The sequence below is a fragment of the Hippoglossus stenolepis genome, chromosome 13 (genome assembly GCF_022539355.2).
Source record: "Hippoglossus stenolepis isolate QCI-W04-F060 chromosome 13, HSTE1.2, whole genome shotgun sequence".
Classification (NCBI taxonomy): domain Eukaryota; kingdom Metazoa; phylum Chordata; class Actinopteri; order Pleuronectiformes; family Pleuronectidae; genus Hippoglossus; species Hippoglossus stenolepis.
This window is the reverse complement of record NC_061495.1, coordinates 17228466-17252091: the sequence shown is the minus strand read 5'-3', so window position 1 is coordinate 17252091 and position 23626 is coordinate 17228466. Positions and strand designations below refer to the sequence as shown.

General features: G+C 41.9%; 1 protein-coding gene across 4 annotated transcripts in view; it reads left to right on the top strand.

Annotated features, from left to right (window-relative positions):
- Window positions 1-23626, top strand: part of il1rapl1a (interleukin 1 receptor accessory protein-like 1a) — a 165439-nt gene that overhangs the window by 55929 nt on the left and 85884 nt on the right. For all 4 annotated transcript variants that reach the window (XM_035175667.2, XM_047342482.1, XM_047342483.1 and 1 more), the window contains exons 3-4: window positions 15577-15862; window positions 22944-23130. In XM_035175667.2, coding sequence (XP_035031558.2) covers window positions 15577-15862; window positions 22944-23130 — 473 coding nt within the window. The remainder of the gene's footprint in view (window positions 1-15576; window positions 15863-22943; window positions 23131-23626) is intronic.

Below are 23626 nucleotides of genomic sequence, written 5' to 3'. Positions count from 1 at the left end.
AACCGATGCTCGATTTAGAATTATGTAAAAATGCAGGGACAGGTGAACTCTGGCCGTGGGAAGCTTGCAAGAGATGGAGTCAGTGAGCTGCAAGCTGTAGAGCTGCCTCACCAACCATGTGTCTGTGTTTTGGTGTGGGTGGATGAGTGGGTGCAGGCCAAATGTTGAGAAAAAGTATGGACAGTAGTTAGTGGCAAGGAACCAAACTCTGGAAATCATAATTATATTAATCGTATACACACTGACCACAAGGGACAACTTTAGGTAATTTTTAGAGGTGTCTAGTAATAGGTAATTTTTATGAATTTATATTTGACCTCCGCCAAGAAAATCTTTTCATCTGCATTTTGTTGCTTGTCTGTATTTAGCAGCGTTTTACAGAAACATCTGGACGGATTACCAGGAAACCTGGTGGAAGGATATGGTATCTGTCAGGGTGGAACTATTAAAATTTTGGTGCTGATCCGGATCAAGCGTCAGATTCAGAAACCTTTTTCACTTTCTTTAACATGGCACTTTTTTTTTTTTACGTTTTAACCAATTTATAATTGGGAAAAATTCATGGATCTAGATGACAAGTGTTATTCTGTTTCTTCTATATTTTAGAAAAACATTTTTTTGTATTTTTAATTAGAAAAATCTACATGCATGAATATACAACATGTGTCTTCATGTTCATATGCACAAAATTCATGTGTGTGCTACTGGCCTGCACTGGGAGGATTACTGTAGATTTACAAAGCTTTGTAACAATGACCAGACCCACCCCCGGGGACCCTTACTCAATCACGATCACAATGAAATGCTGCTAATTCCAATTTAAAGCTGCCGCACAGGCTCTGCCCTCCCTGCTCTCCGGGCCGAGGGGTGAAATTCATAGAGGGCGCGAGATGGAATCCGTGTTATTTCAGCCAGTGTCATTCCTGTTCGTTCCTGTCGCTGAGTTAGTCTTTTAAATCTGCATCTATTCTCCTCTGGTCTGTTTATGAGGTAGCTTCACGAGACTAATGCGTGTGCCACTGGAGAGCAGTGCACGTTTAAATCTGTGCGATTCGTCTTTGAAATGCCCACCCAAAGGCCCTCTCCTCTCTAGCAGCGCTCCTTGCTGGCGAGCTGCTGAATAATTCAGCTGTTTCTGACGTAAAGGGGATTGCTTTAATTCCAGGCTAGCAGGTTAACGTCAGGAGTTTGCTGCTGCATTAAGTACGAGGAGCAATTTATTATGTCAAGCACAGCAAATAAGAACATGTTGCTGTTCGTGTATTTCATTCATGGAATCAAGTGTTTTGTGTGTGTATTTATTCTTACTGTACTGTGACATGTGGTTAATGTGGCTGTGGACCTGTGCGGTTTCATGAAACACTCGCACAGGGAGACTGACTTGCAGAATTGCAGTCTCGTGTGTTTGCTGCTTTTGCAGACCGCTGCTGTTTCCTCTCCTGGCTCCTGCACAAGCACATTCATTTAGAGGAGAGCTTTTAATTGGACTCGGAATCAGGGACAGAAATCTCCAGCTACATAAATATTTTAGAGGAGCGCATCGGACAAGTCTGCCTATCTGACTGTTCTGCGTCTTTTTCATCTCTTTTGTTTCTCGTCCCTCTTTTTACTCGCTCCCTCCCGCTCCCGTGCACCAAAGCGTGTGCTTTCTCCATATGCACAAGCACACACGAGCCGCGGAGGTTTCTGAGAAGCTGTATGGATTTTTCCCTCGGCCATTAAGAGGAGATAAATTATTGGCATCAAATCACTTGAGGAATCCATTTTACTTACACACTAGACACACACGTGGATGCAGATGCTGGCGAGCCAACACACACACATGCTCCTGTACAGTGTCTTTAAACTGGGGCCCTATCGTAATGGGGTAATGATTTTTGCATTATTAATGAACCAAGCTTCATACTCGTCTTAATTAGAAATGTTCTTTCATCTTCAGCACTTGCTCATTTATCCTCTCCCTTAATATAAACGGTGTCATACATATACTGTCAATGTCACATATACACTCACAGTTCTGACACGTATCAAACACACACGGTTCTCATTTCATCTTCATTTTTTCTGTTTTTCAACTCCCAGTTTAGCTTTTCTGTTCCTCAGGAGTTTTCAACTTGGTTTTTATTGTTACTTGATGGTCTGCTCTTCAGGTCACCAGCAGGGTTGACGTACAGAGATTCGAGCCATGAACTTTCTTGCTAACACCACACCGCAGTGCTGCCCACAATTCTGTTTACATATGCAAATGAGTTTATTGGAAAACAAGATAGGGGATGTATAGGGTTGGGGGACAGTTGGGATTAAACGAGGGATGAGCACAAGGTAATGAAAGCGGTCGAATGAGGATCAATGATGGAGATGAGCTGGAAGGTGTCATGGCGAGAAACGCTGGGAGTAAAATCATGATGTGTCCGGAGATCATCACGGCTTCATCGTCACCTCTGTGTGGTTGATGTGATTACAGAGGTGGAACAGCAGAGGAAGGGGGGTTATCGCCGTCGTGAATGTGTGTGTCACTAGTCTGTGTTGTCTCTGTGTTTTATCTTAAGTGGCCACTCTCTGTGGCACCATGGCCTTGTTAATACACTGGTAGAGGCTCAACGGATAATAAGAGAAAAACACGAGCGGTAAAAATAGATGGATAGTAAGAATGGATGGAAAAAAGATGAAAGGATCGAAAGACGATGAAGTGAAACAGGAGAAATTATTTTTAAGGCAGCAGAGTGAATGGGATGAAAAATACCTTATTATTGACCTTTTCGACTTTGGTCCCTACCTTCCACCCACAGTGCAAAGCGATTGCAACAATGCTACGTGCTAAGTGTCTTCGCTAGTTGCAGAAAGATGCAGTTGTCATTGTCCCTGTCCAGCACCCACGTAGTTAAAATAGAAATTGCCCCTACACCCATCTCAGCCCCCTTAGGTTTGTTGGTCTTTAAATGTGGTGCGGTCAGGTGCATTGATGGCTCTTTGTAATCTGGAGGCGTTGCATGATTGACCAACACCGTGGTCAATCATGTGCACCGTTATCACCTCCACCAATATGGTTATGATTGTGTTTGTTCTTAGTTTGCAGGATTTCACAAAAACGGTTCAACTGATTTCCATGGCGGTGGTCAGCATGACCCAGGAAAGAACCCATTCAATTTTGGTGCAGATCCAGAGAAGGATCCGGGAATTCTACCTTTCTTAAATATCGAAAGGCTTTTAGTTTTTGTTGATTTCTCAGAGAATAATTCCTGGATTTTGAAGACACAAACCAGGAATGTTAACGGCATTCAAATTAATGAGTGTGTAATATTAACCCTAACCCCTTAATAAAATTCTAGATCTAGTGAATTTAAATCTTTTAAGTTATCAAGATAATAATATGCGCTTTCTTAGGTGAGTGCAAAACCTGCATTTGCTTCACTTGTTACACACACAGATGGATTCCTTGCACACTTTCCCTTTTGCGCATGAGCAGGTTTTTCCTCAGCGAGGCATTACTTGTCTTACTACCTGGGAAATCTGCCATCATAATGGAAATCCACAGCAAGTGCACCTAGCTGTCTAAGGGAGTGGGAGATGTCACTTTGAATAGTGCATTACATGTTACGCTCAAAACACAGCCATGATTAAATAAGAAACTGAGCCCAATCCTTTTCAACCACGTACCTGGCCTGTCAACCTATAACCAGCAATAGATTTGGACACGCCCTAACTACACTTGCAACATGTGCTGTAGATCATGTGCTGGAATTGTTAAGGTAGTGCCTTTTGTGTTATCAATCAATGATCATCATCAGGCGATGACAGACCGCGCATTGTTTTTATCCATCATAGTAGTTTGTAGCTGTGTCGATAAAAAACTAGTGTGTGTGTGTGTGTGTGTGTGTGTGTGTGTGTGTGTGTGTGTGTGTGTGTGTGTGTGTGTGTGTGTGTGTGTGTGTGTGTGTGTGTGTGTGTGTGTGTGTGTGTGTGTGTGTGTGTGTGATCATGGGCATGGTGCCCTGCTCTTGGCCTGGGGGCACTGTGTTATTAACTCTTGTGGCCCTGAGTGCCGGCTCTCACTGGAGACGTCTCTTTACTGACTGGATGGATGGACGGGTCATTGCCTCCACCGCTCTCCCACCATCTCTCTCACTGACAATTCTCCTGCTATCACCTTGGTTTAACATCACATTTCTTATTCGACCATGGACATCATTTTTTTTCAAGGCATACATTTTCTTTTATTCATGGGTCCATTTGTTTCAAACAGAGAATGAAGAGACAAACCAAACCGTTTTCCAAAGGAAAAATAAAATATAGATTTTAAAAAGTTGAATGTTTCCCCTTGTGTCCAGATTCATCCAGTACATGATCATACAAACATCTTCTCTGATCAAACAGATGGCAGATTAAATTAAGAAATAAGCATTCATTGCCTAAACATGAAACATAAAGGGTTTCTATGGTGATAAAGAGAACGTACAAAGACTATCACTGAGATGCTTAATGTCTTAGATGAATAAATCATCCCTATGTATTATGAAACATGGTAAATAATGAAAAATGCACATTGATGACCAAAGTAACGTATCAGTAGACCTGACAGCAGAATGAGGCCAATGCATATAACCATGAATATTGTATTCTGTTGTCTGCCTCAGAAAAAACCAAAGTATTACATCCATTACTGTTGATCATTGACAGCTCCTCGGGAAACAGTACAAATCTGAATCACTGGACCAATCTACAGGGATTGTCACAGTCAACCAGAACCATTAGTGGTGGTGTAGCGTCTATCTACGACCCCATTTCTTCTGTGTTCTCGTACGCAGTTTGATTTTATTTTTTGGAGTTTCCCGCAGGCTGTAAGTCGTACGCCGAGTAATAGAGGTCATGAGAAATACTCGTTCGCGAACCCCGAGGCTACATAATCCAATGGTCCACTAAACTTTTGAGTAAAATACAGAGTTTCTGGAATTTCTTTTTTGAGGAATGGGAAGATTTTTTTGTCATTACTGTCACTGAGTCATTTTCAACATAACCGATCAAGCGAAACCACCACTATTGGATTGCAACAGAATATTGTGCAGCATCATCCTAACAAGGCCATAGTCACACATGTAAACAATCATATATAATATGAGAGACAATCACAAGAAACACAAATCCATCATTTATTTCAGTTAGTGCCCAAAAACAACATATGTTTACATTAAAGCCCCCTAGTGGCCGTAATCAAAACCACTCATGTCTACAGAGGGTGAGCAGGTTATGGAGGATGAGTGAATGAGTAAGACACAATTTTAACTACAACTGACGATCAACAGTGTTGAATTATTTAACCACGACTGAGGTTTTTCCACTAACCTTAATCAAGCGCTTATCGGAAATTAAATCATGCTCTTTCCACAAATCCCAGCCAAGTTGTCCTTTTGCCAAAACCATTGACTATAAGTAAAGATGGACGTTGCGTCTCCACTTTCTCCAGTTGTGCAAAAATCAAGCTTAAATATTTCAGATACAGGTGCATCCGCCATTTTGTGCACAAGAGACTCGCACAGACACTTCAGTCACAGCTGTCAATCATTACGTTTTACGTAACTAGCTGAAAAAATGAACACTTCAATATATATCAGTGTGGTTAGAACTACCTAAAATGGCAGAAACCATCTTTGAGAAAAATGTATTTAACATGTACTTTGACTTCTTAGTTTGATTCATGTCCCATCTGCTAACATGGAGTAGCTGGCGTTTATACTGATGCCAGCCACCAGGGGATGATAAAGATAATTTGGCAGCTGACATGTCGTCCATCTTTAAATAAAGTCTCTCTCTCTCTCTCTCTCTCTCATCCATCCATCCAGCATCATCTGATTAGCATCAAATAAGAAAACGCTTTGAAGAAACATGTATCTTGTTAAATTCGACTTATTGTGTCTATGCACAGTTTTCTCACTACTGCTGAATTCCCAGTGTACTGCAGTCCTTGTCACTGCTGATTTCACCGTGGGCCCCAGGGTGTGAGAGGCCTTGTATGTTTTCCACCAGACAGCCAAAAACTCCACCGTGAGGGCTCTCTGTCAGGTTTTTCATATTTCATAAACATAAGCACACCTTAGGGAACGACTTTTTTTCAAAGACTGGAGAGAAGTAAAAAAAAAAACAATTATAATAACAATAATCCTTCAGATTCTAGCCTAGGTGTTTGGATTACCTTATTATTGAGAGCACAATTGTGCGTCTGCGAGTGGGATTTCATGGCCTTGTTTCCCTCCCTCATCTTTCTTCCTCTCCTTTATTTTTGTCTCTCAGGCCACAAGAGGGAAGAGGTAGAGGAGCATGGGTGATAATGACTTGTCAAATTAGGAGCGATGGAACCTGCAGCGAGTGTAAACACAATTCGGAATGTTGGGATGACATTTTCCAAGCTGTATTTCTACTGGGGGAGATTAGCGGAGTGGCAGCTCATCCTGAGTCTCATGGATCCCAGCTGCACGGTGGCGAGCACGCACGTACACACACACACACGCAGACGGAGAGAGGAGAAATTACTGGCATTTAAATACGACACGGCGGACTGACACCTGCATATAGACACAGTTTCCCCCGCAGAAAAACATATGTGCACGCCGACTCTGCATTTGAGATTTGTGATTTGAAACGCCTCTCCTCTTTCAAGCCTTTCTTCCCAGTCACGGTTCAGGCTTCCCGGCTCAGCCTGCGTATAGATTCATGTCCATGTAGCTTGCCCACGCCCCGTCAGCATGATGGATGACGTCCACACACAGTCTTGACTTTACAACTTATGGGGACTTTATTTGCATGTGTTCCAATTGCCAGTAAAACTGCACATGATGAAGGTGAGCGGGAGACTTTGTCATTGTTAAGATATTAGAGGCTCCTGTTTCTTAGTGTTCCATTTAACGCATGGCCGTCCTCCGCTGTCCGGCAGCAGCCGGGAACGCCGGCGCTCATTTCCCCAACTTCGCCTATGAAATAAAGAGCCATTTATGAGGAACAATGTCCCGGCCACCACATCTCCCTCCATCCCGCTCCCACTATTGGAGAGATACTATTGAGAATCCTGAGCGCATCAATTTGTGGCCTCAAATGACTTTCTCCAGCTGGCCAATTCCTGACAAGCTTTCTGTTCTTCTTAAAAAGAGCCCTTTATCGTGAAGAGAAAGGAAGAGGGAGAGAGAGAGGGAGAGAGAGGAGAGAGGGAGAGAGGAGGAGAGAGGGAGAGAGAGAGAGGGAGAGAGAGAGGGAGAGAGAGAGAGAGAGAGAGAGAGAGAGAGAGAGAAGTCAAAAAGCTAATGTCTCAGTGACACCCTTTCTCACACAACAGGGGAAATTTCTGTTCTATAACGGGTTCTGGTTAATTTGAAGTCAATTGGAGAGTTATTAAAAGGATCTGTTCAGCTTTACTGAACTTGGTCAAGGGCAACTAACCCACCCTGGTTTCCATGTGAAACAACAGCACCACTGACTGTCACTTTCAGGAAAACTTTAAAGTTCGTTTGATTCTCCTCTACTTAGTAGACTTATATTTTGTTTTACTTTTTGTATTTATTGTAGCCACAAATACATTTGCCTGCAGTTCCCGTCTGAACACCTGCATTTAAATCTTATTGTCTGGGATTTGCTTCAGTTTTAGGTATTGTTCCCGGTTTATCTCTCAAAGCCTCATCTTGCCTTTTAAATTACTCTGCCAATATGTATGTAAATTTTCACATCCACGGCCAGAAATTAGATTTACTTCATTTCCCTGTTGTTCCTGTATCCCCCTCTGTGATGCTCAGGTGGAGGTTCAACAGTTTCATGTAACCCTGTTGCGCATTATAGCTCAATTTACAGCGTGTGCAGTAGAAATAATTTCAGGTTGGAAAAATAATAATAATAAATCAAGATGTAGAGAAGTGGAGGCTCTTATTTAATATGGAAAATAGGATGGGATGAGTATATCGTACTAATGTGGACACACACCCACACAAACTCACACAGGTATAAGTGGGGACAATGTTCACAATTTATAAATTGAACAAACATTAAAGAAGTGATAGCAATTCATTTTTGTCATAGCGTTCCACTTAACTGCCATAGAACCAAGAGAAAAATAAAATCTAAATATATAAATAAATATCAGACATGAGGTGGACATGAAATTAGCCACTAACATAAAGCTATTACAGACATCATTACAAGTCCATTATCATACATTTATTCATGCATAAAGTCATTGTGTCCTTACTTTAAAATCATAAATAAAACAATATTATGAATTTGACAATGGGGATAAACCCAGAAAACAGTCTCTTTCACTGGTTAAGTGAAAGATTTGTTGTCTCAAGCAGAAGGCAGAGTCTGGAGCTTAATTACCTTCTAGTGCCGGTAAATCAGCCCGAGTGGAATCAACACATTTCCAAAAGGTTGAGGTAATGTGACAATTTGAAAACTTGCGCAATAATTTTACTGGCACATTATCAGCCCAAAAGTGGGCACTTATAGTCAAAGGTCAAATTTATTTTATAGCTCCCTTCCCAACTCGTTTGGTTAATTTGTCTTATTTCTGTTTAGGGTATAAAAAAAGCTCTAAATGTTTGGAACTGCAGTTACTTTAATTTGTGGCCTTTAAGGGGATTAAAACAGGAAATAAAATGTTGCCATGGAGTTAGTAGTTGGGCTGTGGGCTGCGACCATAACCACCATTCAAAAGCTTGTGTTTGCAGTGTACCCGTGCATGTCGACATGCAGTTACTACTTTGAGACTGAAGAACATTTTGGAACATTACCACTCTAAGGCAACTTCAGAGCATCTGTTCTCTTATTCAAAGCGGATTAATGGGCGTTTATTTGTGGGACGTGCAAATCACAGATGATGAGATCCTCAGGAAGTCAAAGTGGAAGAAGTATGTCTGTGTTCACATTGGAGTGGATTATGACTTCGACAGAAATATAATCTTTACACAAATTTCAGCAATTTGCTGCCAAAGGATTTTAAATGCCTTAATTTCCTCCCTGGGCTGCATGTCACAGCGGCAGCTGCTGAAACATCAGGTAATCATCAGCGTGCGACTTCCCCTGTAACATCTCCCGGTACCGTTACGTGGTAAAGATTCTTTTATATATTCCAATGAATTTGTTTTATATCAAATAGGCAATGCTGCATGTTTGTAGATTGTGTGGGTAGGGGTATGTTTAGAATAAGAAACAGAAAGCAGAATTTTGGTTTTGGAGGAACAATCTGTTGATAAGCACAAAAAATAATCTATTAATCATAAATACCCTGTTGCTATGTAACTGATTATTAAAGAAATCTTTTACTTAAAGTTAGAATCCACATCTTTATTCCTCCATCGGTTATTCAGTCGTGAGAGAGAGAGAGAGAAAGACGAAGTGGAACGTCGATTTATACAAATTAGAGAACCGCTCCCAGTTTAACTCTGTTTCTTGAATAGACAGCAAAGGTAGTTCGCCACTGTCTTTAGAGGGAAATTATCTGTATTGGTCCACATTTGCATATAAATGAACAATGGTGAACTGTCGGTGAAAGAGAATGATGTCGCGACGGAAATATTGAGTGGCACAGCACAGAGGGGGAGATTAAAAAGAGCGATAAGTCACTTAGAGTAGTTCCAAAGACAAGGAGAACGACGGGAAAAGAAAAGAACAAGACTATTAAAGGGAGTATTAAATGCAAACACAATCGCACTGACTCACAGTTGTACTAAAGTAAAATATTTACAGTGTGTTCAGTAAAGTTTATTAAACAGTCTTAAAGGGTTGCACAGAGTTACCCTGCTTTGTGTCTCGTTCGCTCACCTCCGTGTTTGTTCATGTTGCCTTTGTGCAAATTTCAGCATAAAACACTTATCCTCGTTAATAATGATCAGTGACACAATGAAGTAAATAAGAGAATAATATGAAATAATAGACATTACTTTATTATTGCACGATAAATATCATCATATTGTCTTTGCTGTAGTTTGGAATGAAAATGATAATTTATGCTTTTTAGTAGAAACATTAACTTTTGTGTTAGTTCAGACTGAGCATAGATCAAATTAGCGGATTGAATTTAACGGATCTTAACAAAACTTGGTGGAAGGACCTATTAACTTTTGGTGTGTAGCAGAGTCAGGGGGCAGATCCAGGACTCTACTTTCACTTTCTTTGACAAAATAGGTCCTTTTTGAAACTTTTTCCAAGAGTCTAATTCATGGATGTTGTTTAAAAAAATTTTAAAAAACATTCAGGGGACTGATATCTATGAGTGTGTGAAATTTGGTGCAGCTTGATTGAATTTAAGGGGACCGTTGGGCCTCGGCGGAGATATGCGCTGTACTGTGTGACATTCTAATTATAACCTGACACTCCTCACTATTACTCTGCTGATACACGGAGTGATACAGTCTCCTCATCAGTGTTTGCACTAGAGCCCTGTTTACATCGGATGCTTCATATGCATCAACATTTCCTCTCCTAGTCTGTTTCCATCGCTCTTTGTCACAACTGCTTTTTTTTTTATCATTTGTCTTTTATCGCTGAATTTTCTAGTCCTTGTTGGCTTTATTTGATCTTTTTTCTCAAATTTCCAGTGTTTGCAGTCAGGGTTTTTATGTGCACATTGAAACCGCACATAGAGACAGATGGATGCAAACACAATTAAAAGTTACACAGGAGGTTAGATGCTTTCAACATTTACCTCTCTTGGCCAACAAGCCTGGAAGAAAGACTCAGGGATCAAACGGGGACACGGTGGAACAGCGGAGGTAAAAGAGATAAAGCCAGTGATCTCTCGTGACTTCTGCTGCTGCAGGGTGAGAGCCAGGTTCTCTCTTCTGAGAGCCTTTCTAGTTAGGCTCTTTATGATGTGTCAAGTTTTCTTAAACATTTGGACTAAATGTGAATTTGAAAGTGTTGCATGATAATGAAATAGTTAGAATGTTTTGTAATTTAGCAGATTAGATCATGCGATGTTATAGAGCATATAGCTTGTATTAAGTCTGCATGACGCTTCCTCCTCTGAAAATACCAAATAGCAATTAAAATTTCAAAGTGATATATTGCTGCATGTTTGTAGATTGTGTGGGTAGGGGTATGTGGCAACTGTGTTTAGGGCCCATGGTCATAATCTTGTGAATCTTTTGTTCTTTGCCAAAAGATTAAAGATGCTGTTTTTTGTAATCTTATACCAGGGCTACCTTACTGCAGGGAGCCCCAGTACCTGCACTGTTGAGGCCAGACAGTCATGAAGATCTATAGTGCATATTTAGCCTTGCCTCAGAATATATAGGTGGAATTTAATCGAGATCTTTGTTCTGTGCGGTAAATGTGTGTTCCATATGAAAGTAAATTCTACAGAATGGTGAATAATATTGTTGTAAAGATGAGGAAGGAGGAGGGAAATCACCAACCAGGCCAGGTTAGAGGGATCAAGTCGCCTGGACAGGGAGATAAAGATGGAGTCAGTGGGTGCAAGTTAAGGAGGAGAGAAGAGAATGAGAGAGGCAAAGTTATTAAGAGTCCTTATCCACATATAGATCCTTGAAAGTCTTCATGGCCTGTGAGAACCCTGACGCCCACCCAACATCTGATAATTACACTTCATTAGGAGAGCAGGTACTGATGAGAGGGGAGACGCCGACGATTGAGAGGGTTAGTGTGAGAGGGAGAGACATGCAAGTAGGAGACCAAGGCACGCTGGAGTGATATACGGTAGTGAAAGGATTATGGGGATTTGATTATATGAGAAAAAGAAAGCAGGAGGCCTCTGTGTGTTTGTGTGTTTGTGTGTGTGTGTGTGTGGCTGTGAGTGCTGCAAGGGTGTTTATTTGTTTTTTTTATACGACTCTAAGAGTGTTTATGCATGAATGCGGGTAAATTTATTCTTGCTCGGGGGTCTGTATTTATTGACTTGGTTTAGTGTCACACTGAAACGGACAGGTCTGCCTCGATACAGATAATGATAAGGTTTCTATGAGACGCGCTCACACACACACACACACACACACACACACACACACACACACACACACACACATATATTGCGCAGCTTGACATTCCCTCTTTGCTACTCCCTTGCACCAGCCAGACCTCTACACGCCGTGTGATGTAGCAGTGTTGTGGCATCAGAGTAGCAGTGGTCAGTAAAACTGTGGTGCTGCAGTACGATCCAGTGGAGCAGAGGCCAGTGTGACAGCCATGAGGGAATGTGTCCATATGGAAACATCCTTTACATTATGGACTTGTCTTAGAGTGGTTGAACAAAACCGCTACAAAGGTGTGATGTCCCAGAGGTGCAGCGAGGGAGTAAAGGAAGAAGATCCTGTTTGTGTGTGTGTGTGTATGTGTGAAGTGTGTGTGTGTGAATGTGTTGTCAGCAGAGAGAGAGTGAGAGGTGGGCACTGCAGTATTCCTCCAGCTGGGGGAATCATTGATTTTCCGGCCCAGCGTGGGGATGAGGCAAATGTCAGCGTCTAATTGAGTTGATAAAACAGTTTTGAGTTTCAGATGTAAATATGGTTTCCCTCAGGCCAACTGTATTAGATAACTCCCATTGGGAGGTGTGTTAGGAGTTAGCCTCCTTGTTGTGTGTGTTTACATGTGCGTACCTTTGTGCATGCAGAGTTCGGTTCTCCGACAGCACACATCGTCCAGGACTGCGCGGTGAAAGCAAATGACGGGCAACTCACACCACCTTATAGTTCACTTGTCTCTATCCTCGCAGAAGACCTTTCGGGATAGGAGGGTCAAGGTGCTTAGAAAAGTTGTGGAACAGTCGTCGCTCTTTAGGAACAAAATCTGCACCTCCTTTGCTCCCGTCATCATTACTCCGGCCACTAGAGGTCAGCGAACAAGGTCGTGACAAGCTGCGCGCACAGACGACCTGTGGGCTCATTTTTCGGAGGAAGTCAGACTCCCGCTGAATATAATGTTTTTTCATTGTGAATCAGGATACCGGCTCATTAGAATAAACAGTTTTTGTTGTGACAGAGCGGCTGCAAATGGAGTGGGTGAGAGAGAGAGGCAGAGGTCATATCCATTAGGAGGTGTAGAGGGTGAATAAAGAAAAGGCTGAATGAAGCCTCCGCTGTCCCTGCTGATTAGCAGATTGATATGCAGAGAGAGCAGAGGAGTTACCTGCTGCCTTCAATGGAAATTCTCTCTCATGTTAGAGAGCGAGTATTAGTCCGTGGTTTTGTGTTTCTCCTGTGGAGCTCAACAGCGCTGCTCGGGAAGCAAAATCCCATTCATTTCCTGAGTGAGAGGTTTTTGATTATCAGCCATAATGTTTTTACCATCCAAGGTAGAGTTGACACAAGCTATGAGATTGAGGAACAATATTATTTGCTGCCGTAGAGGCCACAAGTCGGTATGATATCAACTGTGCATTAAGAAAAACGTTTTAGGATTTATTGGCGTTACAATACGACCATGATTTCTTCTTGCTAACATGCTGCATTTGTTTTAAGAGATGAGATAAAAATCCCTACAACAAGGTTACATTCAAGAAGCGGCTCAATCGCAATGGTTTATGGGATGCATAGTTCCTTCACTCAAATAAACACAGTCTTGTACTTTTACCTTTTTTTACTTTTTTCTAATTTTAGTTTTTTGATTTGTCATCACGATTCATCTCTTCGCAGATTCCAGGCTTAAAAATCTTTTTATAAGGATTTTCTGAATCGTCATTGGAGCAAATGGAAAGATGTACTTCCGAAACCAGGGTCGTTCAAAAAGGATAAATACACAAAACATAAGAGAAATTAACTGTTTAGGAAATAATAATGGCAAACAGTGGGTTTTTTTCTTAGTTTTCAGGTAATATTCAAGAAATTTAAAATATGCTATATATTGTATCTATATCTATACTACAGTATTTAAACTGCTCATGGTTTTCATCAGTAAGATGGTTCACAGTTGCACAATCACGTTATAAGTTGTGAAGACTGCATGTGAAAAACATATGTGTCCTCTTTGCTTCTATAGAGGGCTCTGCTCTCATTATAAGGAGTGATAATTAGACAGCGTTTCACACATTACACACACACTCACATCCGTGCACACACTTAATGTGACTCTCGCATTCGTATGTAAGCTCGCACACACACATTTGTGGATAAGCCTACCAGTAATTAACAGACATAATTAGGCAGACAGCCATTCGTAAAGGGAATGCACACTCATGCTAACACACACACACACACACACACACACACACACACACACACACACACACACACACACACACACACACACACACATTATTTCCCAGGTAATTAAGAGTATTAATTACAAGCATAGCTGTCCCCATGAGGCTCAGTATCACTCACAGACTGGCACGCAGCAGGGCTCTTATTACTTTATCTCACCACACCATCACCACTTCTCTCTCTCTCTCAAGCTCTGTGGTGCCACATGCACCCACTCTCTAATATTCACCTGCTGGACAAACAAGTGCTAGTTAATTAGTCAATGACTGATAGCTGGCCATGGGTTAACTTCTGGTAGCTCGGGAGAGATCTGCTCGCTAAAACCAGAGCAGACGAGCGAGCCTAGGGCCTGTGCCAGTTTCTTTTATTTTTGTCAAAATGTCCTCGCAGCCACTGTGCCTTATTTTATCTCCGCTGCAATTTATTTATGGTATCTGAAGTATCATTACATCTCATGAATTAGGCAGGACGATCCAGTTTTCCTGTGTGTTACATGTGCGATCTTGTGATTTTCTCTCTAAAACGAGCGACTCCACCTCCACTTCAGTATGCACACTAACCTAGATGGACATGTAGGCCAATCTCAGTTCGGTCAGCAGAGAACGTAAAAAATGGATGAGCTAGCCTGTTAGCTATGGGCGACAAAAGGGCCTCGGGAAAAATATCTGTCGATAGATCTGTTAGACAAGCGACGCGCCATGTTTGAAGAGCTCGAGGCGTGCACCCAGTTAATGAACTACCCCTGCACTCCTTGGGCAGTGGAGCTACGGTGCAAACTCTGCACTTGGAAGAGCCTGACATCATTTATGGAGATATTTTACAGTTCATTCGCAAATGTCACAACGGTTGCATGTTTGGATATTGCGGGAGATTGTCTGAGCTGTCTCCGCAGAGGCAAAGGTGGCACACTCGCCCTGCATGCGTGAGCAGCGCCGAGATAGCAGGAGGGGAGAGGAGATGCATCTACCACTGGCACTGCGGAGTAAAACTGCAATCCTTCACAAGCTCACACACAATAAAGCTCATGTTATATGGAGGAATTGATACATTATTCTCCATGCTCGGCATCCCCGTGCAATATTCTACCTCCACGGTGCTGTAGAGCGCTTGGTGTCTCATAACTAATAAAGTTATTCTAGGTAGTGTTTTCTAATAAATAAGAGGAGCATTATTGTGGGTGGTTTATGAGCTGGTAATCTTCATCCCTCTGATATGTTTTTGTAAAGTAGTGTTTTGCCAGAAATATAATATTTCTTGGTATTTGCACACTGAACCCAATACAATATGTGATCTTTCATATTTTATTACTTTCAATATTTAGTTTTTTTCCTCGCATTCTTGTGTAATGTGTTGTTGAATGTGTGTCTCTCTCTCTGTCTCTCTGTAGTGGATGGCTGTACAGACTGGTCAGTGGACTACCTGAAGTACCGGGTGCTGCAGGGCGAGCCCGTGCGGCTCAAGTGCGCTCTGTTCTACGGTTACATCCGGGCCAACTACAGCCAGGCGCAGAGTGTGGGCCTCAGCCTCATGTGGTACCGCAGCTCTGGCCTTGGCCACAGCGACTTCGAGGAGCCAATCTCCTTCGACGGCTCGCGCATGAGCAAGGAGGAGGACGCCATCTGGTTCAGACCTGCCGACGTCCAGGACGTCGGACTGTACTCCTGTGTCTTACGGTAAGAGGTAGCAAAGGAATAGAAATCGGTTTTAATAGGTTATCTAGTTTAATTGATGAACGTTTACGCCCTCGAAAGTTCAAATATATACCTACCTCGACTTCTAACGGTTCCTAATTAACACAGTGGAACACCATTGAATATGCACACAAACAAAAGAAGGACTTGGAGCAGTGTGCATTTGTCATTTGTCTTTCTCAATGGATATCTGATCTCATAATGAAGAGAAATGTACATCCTCATTCAATCACGTCAAGATATAGGATATGAAGCAAGAAAATAATCAGGTTAAATCATTTTCATTCTCTTTTTTTCCATTTGTCAAGAAGGGGACTTTTCCATTTGTTTGTAAGTAAGTTTACACAAAAACAATGGAACAGATTTCCACGAAACTTGGTGAAAAGATGAGCTATGGGTCAGGAAAGAACCCATTTTCCCAGGAAGCAATTCATGGATCTAGGTGAAAAAAGGTTTATTTAGGAAACTGATATCTATGAGCTTGATTAAAGTTACAGGGACTGTTGGACTTCGGCAGACGATGGTGCTCTACTGAGTACTGAGTACCTAGTTACTGGGTTTAATAATAATACCACTACTATTTAAGGTAGAGCCTTAACTTCACTTAAAGACTGGAAGCAGAGAGAAACTTACCTCTACCCCCCCCAAAAGTAAAAAAAATATATACATTACCTGAACCTCTAACTATTCCTAATTTACACAATTGAAAGACAAACTATACACTGCAACACTGTGACATGCACAAAAGTGATGGATTTGTCATTTATGTTTCTCAATAGATATCTTATCTTGTGAATTGAGACATGTACGTCCTAATGCATTTACGTCAAGGCACAGGGAATGACTAGAAATGACGCAGCCAGAAAATAATCAGATTTAATCATTTTGATTCTTCATATTTTTTTTTTTTTATTATTGTTTTGTGAAAAGGATTAAAAAACCATTCTGCAATCAAGGGAAATTCAAAGCCAAATTAAGCCTCTTTTATTCAGACTGAGGTGTTTATAAGGAACTTTTCTATTCTGTTTGGGCTTTTAAACTGATTACAATGACAATATTAGGCTCCATATAAATATACCTATTGTGAAGGGTAATGTAGGGTAATGTAGACGCAGCAGAGACAACCGAATATAAACTCAAGTAAAAAAAACGAAAACACCCACTGGTACGCACACTCTTTATCAACACTCTAATACAAGATGCATAATTATGTGGCACTTTCTTATTAACCTTTACAACAAAGAACATCCCTCAATAAACGGCTCGTTGCAGCTCTTCGTTTCAGAGCATTTTTTTTTTTTTTAAACGCACGGATACTTGCAGGATACGCTGAATGTGCCAGAGGGGCGTGCACTTGTGCGGTGACACCCCTTACCACTACAATTCATAATGAACTCTGCAGGACTAATGTGGCACAAATACTTCATAATGTCGTCCGTCTATAAATTCATTTGCTCTTTGATTATTTGTGATTTCTTTTCTTTTTTTTTCCTCACACGTCCTTGGCCCCGCTCGACTGTTTGTAATTCAGAGCGTGCTGTAATTCTGCAGAGCTCTACAGTTGTAAAAAGTGCCCCCTCGCTCTGCGTTTCTCAGCCTGCTCGTGTTGAGCTTGGGGGGATTTCAGGCTTCTCAGATACCCTAATCAGAACACTGCAAGAGATTTGCCTCTGTGCTGGAATAAATTCTCTTTTTGTTCGGGAGTAAGCTTTTGAGTCACACATTTTAGCACATATGACCCAAACTCTTCCCCCCTGAAAACTCCCTGCAGGCAAACAGACGGGAAATGGGGCTTTGTCTTCTTTTGGCCGCAGTCTGATTTCACACAGAGGATGCGGCAGACGTTCCTTTATCCAGACATCTTAATTACTCCTAATATTATAACAACCCCTTAATGGCACTACTGTGGATTGGACAAACATTGAAAAACAAAAAACAAAATGTATATATAAGATTTTAATTTGGCTTTATTAGAGGGTTTGGTGTATTGGTTTAGTTTGATTTTTGATTTGCTCAATAAACTACAGCTCAGTGGATTAAACAATCCAAAAAAACTTAGTAGTTATAAGAATCTTATCAGTGATACAATGCGATACTTGTCCCAAACCTCTGATATGACCCAAAAGAGCTTCTCCTGAATTGGCACCAGACATTAGCAGGTGTAACAAACCTTTGTCGTCATGGTTATAAAAAGGAATATGTGGTTAAGCTTTATTGATCCGGCCCAATTTGTTTAGATTTCGGTGCAAAATGACTTAGTTGACTCATTTGGAAGATTGGGGTTTGGGTTGGAATCGGAATTTGCTTAAGGTAAGAGTTTGTTGTCATGGTTACAACAATAAAAATGAGAACAACATGCACATCCAGTAGGAGACGATTTTTGATGGGATTAGCAAAATATCACAGAGCGTTTTTAAAGAAAAGGAGAAAATCCTGCAGACGAGGAAGAGCCTTGGTGTTGGAAACGTCACTACGGCAAATAAATCCTTTAACAGGAGCTTCTGGGTCTGTGGATTTTCCCCCTTTTTTCATGGTTACAACAAAAACGAGGTGACGTGGTAGAGAGCTCACGGACAAAAGAAACGTCAAAGCCTTTCAAACAGGAAACAAACAGTGGTTTCCTGTGTCAAAATCCAGTGACGTCACGTTAATCCTCCTTCGCACTACGTCACTCACTCTCTCCTTTACTTGCATTTACTGTGTCATAATGACTGCAGTCGCTAGAGGTCACCTAACAATAAAACGTTACTATGGGTCGTAACAAGCTGTTTGCACAGATAACCTGTGGGGTGTTTTTTATAGGAAGACTCTTTCCAGTATGTTTGATATTTCACAAATGTTATTTCACTGTAAAAACGTGGGACCTTATTAAGTGGCTTCAATGACCTCCACCACTCTGTGCTTTATGTTGGCTTATATCGTTTTCTTTTTTCCAAATCGCACTTGGGCTACGTTAAGATTAGGAATGGATTATTTAGGGTGAAGTTTTTAAGAATCACATTTAATGTACGTAAACTATTGTCATTTAAAACATTTTTAAAAAAGAAAGAAAAACTTATCAAAACATTATCACCTATAGTGTTACATGTCTTTCCACCAAGACTCGGCAGTAGAATAACAGGTTCAAGACAAGACCACCAGCTCCAGCTCATGTCATGTTTTTCTTTTAAATGGTCGACAAAAATTATGTTTTGCACATATAATCTTGAAAATCATCAGATAAACCTGAAGAACTAAAATGCTTGCTGCAGCCATTTTAACTGTCTTAAGCTGCTGCTGCTCAGAATGCTGGATTTTGAAATGTTGACATGAAACGGTTCTTCCTGGAGAGAATAGTGTGTCATGATTCTGCCCCATGCTTCTGAGTTTATGAGAGACTTCTTTATTTTTTTTTTATGTTATGGATGTTTTGAGTTTCAGACTCTAAGTTCGCCTCCTTCATTTTTTAAGTTCCACGCATTATACCTGCCTTGCTGTGAGGCATCTGCATTTGGGTCCTCGCCCGATTCGAAATGAGTCATACTCTGCATCCACGTGCTCCTCGGTAGAGTCCCATTTAAACCAGTTGTGAACTTGTTCCGACCTCGATGTGTTCATGTGCTTTGATGTCGGAATGTGGAAAGAATTTACGCTGTAAACACAATGTGTTGTATTTATGTATATAGAGCGTGCAAAAAACATTCTTACACCTTTTTATAATGATTGCACATTATCAAAGAGCAAAGAAAAAGGATCAAATGTCACAGTTATATAAGTAATTTAAATCATATGCTTGTTTTAATCTTGGGCCTTGGTTGACAAAAGTCAGCTATAATATTCATACTACAGTAAGGAAATTATCTGTGGTTAACTATGGCTTTGTCAAATTAGCAGAGGGGACGCAGGTCCTAATGTGCACTGCCTTAAAAAATGTAACGTGCCAAAGCTACATAATAGAAGAATATTATAACCACAATTACTGTGATTTATCAGATTAAGATTGATTAAGATTACTTTTGTTTTCTTCCGTCAGTTTGAGCTTCAAAACAAATACACACCGGAAATGTAGTGTTGATGATGACAACGATCGTTTAGAAGTGACGGAGAGTTTTTTCTTCAGTGATTTTATCGTATCTCACTTAAAGCTAATCTTGATGTAAGCAAACTCAAATTAAAGCTGATAGTCGGTACTTTAAAGACAAAGTGATCGTTTCACTTAAAAATCAACTGTGCTGGAGAAGAGAAAGTCAACATCCCGAAAAATCCTCACTCTCTCTTACACACACACACACACTGCAACAGTCCCTTTTTATATTAAGGCTGATAAATTATTTTACAGTAATAACTCTGTGTTCTGCAGTGGGGTGACACCGTGTGTATTTCCTCCCCTTGATTACATTATCCAACACGTGGAATAATAATGTGTGGAGAATTACAGCTAACGTGAGCCGCAGACTAATATCCGCTGCTAATATCCAGCCACACTCAAATAGAATGTGACAGACGTGAAAGACACCGCAGGACTGTGCATCGACCCCCGGCTGTCCATCAATCAAGCAGCGCCACTGACACCTTCCCACAATGCCACAGGGCGCCCGCTGTGAATATTTAACCATTAGAGATGTCTCCTATCGGCTCCTTGGGGACTTTAATGGCTCAGGTGCTGCACTGAGAGAGGTCATTTCTGATCATCTCCCCCTGTTACGTCAACAAGCGCGTTGGGGGCTGGTGTGGGAATTCACCTCCATGTGCATATATTTATCCACATTTGTATTTGAGTGCACTTGGATGGTTATACTTTTTTTCTTTAAACAAATATACTGTTCAAGTGTACTTTGTAAGCTCACAGCATCTTCCCACTCTGTTCCCTCTAGATAGGAGGCATGGAGTCGATAATGTTGGATGTCAGCACAGAGAGGGCACGGCTCCGTTGCAATATCTTGCATCTTACTTTTGCTTCCTACAGCATTTTTCCAGATGCCCTTTTAGTCATCTTCTATGTAGCCAAAGTATACAGCATCTTTTTTTTCCCCTCATTCCCTGTTGCTGCTCTCCTTCTGCTCCTCTCATTGCTATCTTTACACCGTCTTCCACAGATGCATGTTGCTACATTGGTCTCCCACCCGTGTGTGTGTGTGTGTGTGTGTGTGTGTGTGTGTGTGTGTGTGTGTGTGTGTGTGTGTGTGTGTGTGTGTGTGTGTGTGTGTGTGTGTGTGTGTGTGTGTGTGTGTGTGTGTGTGTGTGTGTGTGTGTGTGTGTGTGTGTGTGTGCATACGTGTTTGTGTCTACATCTGTGTTTTATGGCCTTAGGGGGTCAGAGGTGTTTATACGAGAGAGGCTGACTCCCTTATTGCGTCCATAACCTGAGTAGATCATACGAAGCCCTGTCATTTACAGTGAATGGGAGCATATGGTGAGCCATAAATGTAATGTAATGAAATGAAATGAAAGCCCATATGGCTGTAAGTACAGCCCCGCATTCGAGCAAACCCAGGGACCGGCTGAGTCAGATCACAGCCAGGCTGGACCTTGCAGGCAGCAGACAGACTGACTGTCATTATAAAAGTATAGGGGGCTCTTAGTGTGGGTCTATTTGTCTGGGTTTGGACGAGGCCACTCACTTTCTATTAATGGAAGCTATACGTGTGCTTCACGTTTGAAGACGACTCCTTTTCTTGTTCAGCCTGACAATGTCTCCGTGGATCCATAAGGAAGGGCTGTAGAAGATGGAAGTGTGGGATGATGTGGAACAGCTTCTGTGAGCCAGGACATCAATGAACCTGTTCAGATCGGGTATTGACGTCCGTCCTGAGTGATCCGATCACAAGTGGACAGCGTTCAAGTTCAGGACAGCGTTAAGTTCAGGTCTGAACGCAGCACACATGTGGCCACGTTCTTTACGCTGTGTGAATGCAAAGCCACACGTGAATGACCGCCTACCCAGCTGATGTCCTCTGACCCTCTACAGTCTCCCAATGAACAACCATATTTTTACATTGATGTGTTTGTAGCGACCGCCACAATATCAACGCTAATTAACACATGATTGATGCTTTTCTTTAATTGGTAATTTCTGTCTTCATGGCTACATGCTTACATTTATTCAGTCCCTGCTGATTCCTCTCGCTCTCCAGCTCTCTTAATCTCTCTACCACCAACACACACACACACACACAAACATGAACTCCGACTGGGTTAGAACAACATAATTTGGTCTTTGTGGACAGAAATGACGTACGTGATTGTTTGCACACAGAGCGGGGAAGTGAGATCCCATCAGGCCCAATGTGAGCAGCTATAGGCTCCAAAAGAGTGGAGCCTGTTAAGACCAGCACAGGTTGTGTGGCTGTCCTCATAGTTTTGGCCATGCGGCGTGGGAGCTTTTCAGGGAACACCTTGTCACAGTCACTTTTGGGGCGTTGGGTTGCAGCGGGACGTGGTGGTGTCAGCGGTGACAGGGGCTGAAATGATTTTGGCTGATGGTGGTTAATGATGATGCTCACGACAACATTAATAAAAGAGAGAGAAAGAGAGACATCCCTCACCTCTGTCAGCTCGTGTGCATCAGGGGTGAGGTGTGCTGGTGGTTGCCGGGGAGACCGCGGGGGGATGTTTGGCGGGGACTGACTCCTTGTGATGACCAAGCAGCTTTGCCTTTGCCTCACGTTGCGAGGCCCTCCCAGCATTTGTCTCCCCTCTGATTAGCATTCGCAGGGCCGACCGACTCCCCCCATAAATCCAATAATGGTCGTGAGCGTGAGTCATTGACTCGGTAAAGCTGCTGAACACGTCGTTATTACTAACCCCACAAAACATGGGAGGAGGAGGGAGACAGAGGAGAGACGTGGAAGGATAAAAATAACTGAAAGGGTATCTAAGGGAATAAACACAAATCTCCACCTCTTTGAGCATGTAACAGTATTTTTTTATTTATGAGAATGAACTTGATTAAGAGTAATTTTTTTCTGTCTCCTTTCCTATTATGTAACATCAGTACTGAACAGCAATGGCATTCGTCAAGGATACGTCCTCACTGAACTCCCAGTATCAAGGTGTGTGACGTGTCGTTGTTCTCTGCCCACAGGAACTCAACGTACTGCATGAAGGTGTCCATGTCTCTGACCGTGGCGGAAAATGAAACAAACCTGTGCTACAACTCCGACATGAGACGAAGCGAGAAGGCCGAGCTCAGCAAGAGTAAAGACATCCTGTGTCCCGACATCGACGACTATGTTGAACCTGGAAAAGAGCCGGACATCATCTGGTACAAGGTGGGCAGATGTTTGTTCAGATGTGGTTGTATCTCTCTCCTGACGGTTCCCTCAGGTTTTCTGTTTGTCTAATACTTCATATATTTGCAATGTTTTGGGGAAAAGTAATAAGGAGCGCAACCATCTCTGTGATGACACCACAGAGAAATACTCTTACACGGTTCATTGGTTTGTTTTCATCTAAATTCTTGGCTGTTAATGTTCAAAAGCCTTGTTGGAAACATGGTTCCAGATCCCTCAGACAGATTACTCTATAGAGATTACGTTCAGGTGAGGGGTGGTGCAGAGGAACGACGTAACGTATTCATTCCGCTACGGAGATCGCATGTTTCTGTTTAAAGCACATCGACACCGGCGTTGGCCCTTGAAAAAAACAATTTTCTTCACCATCTTGAAACCATCTTCATTGGTGCTCTCTACGTGTGTGGCTCCGCTTTTTGATCCTGCTATCTTTGTCAGGTTTTTTTAAAATTGGCTCCTTCGGATATTCTGCGGT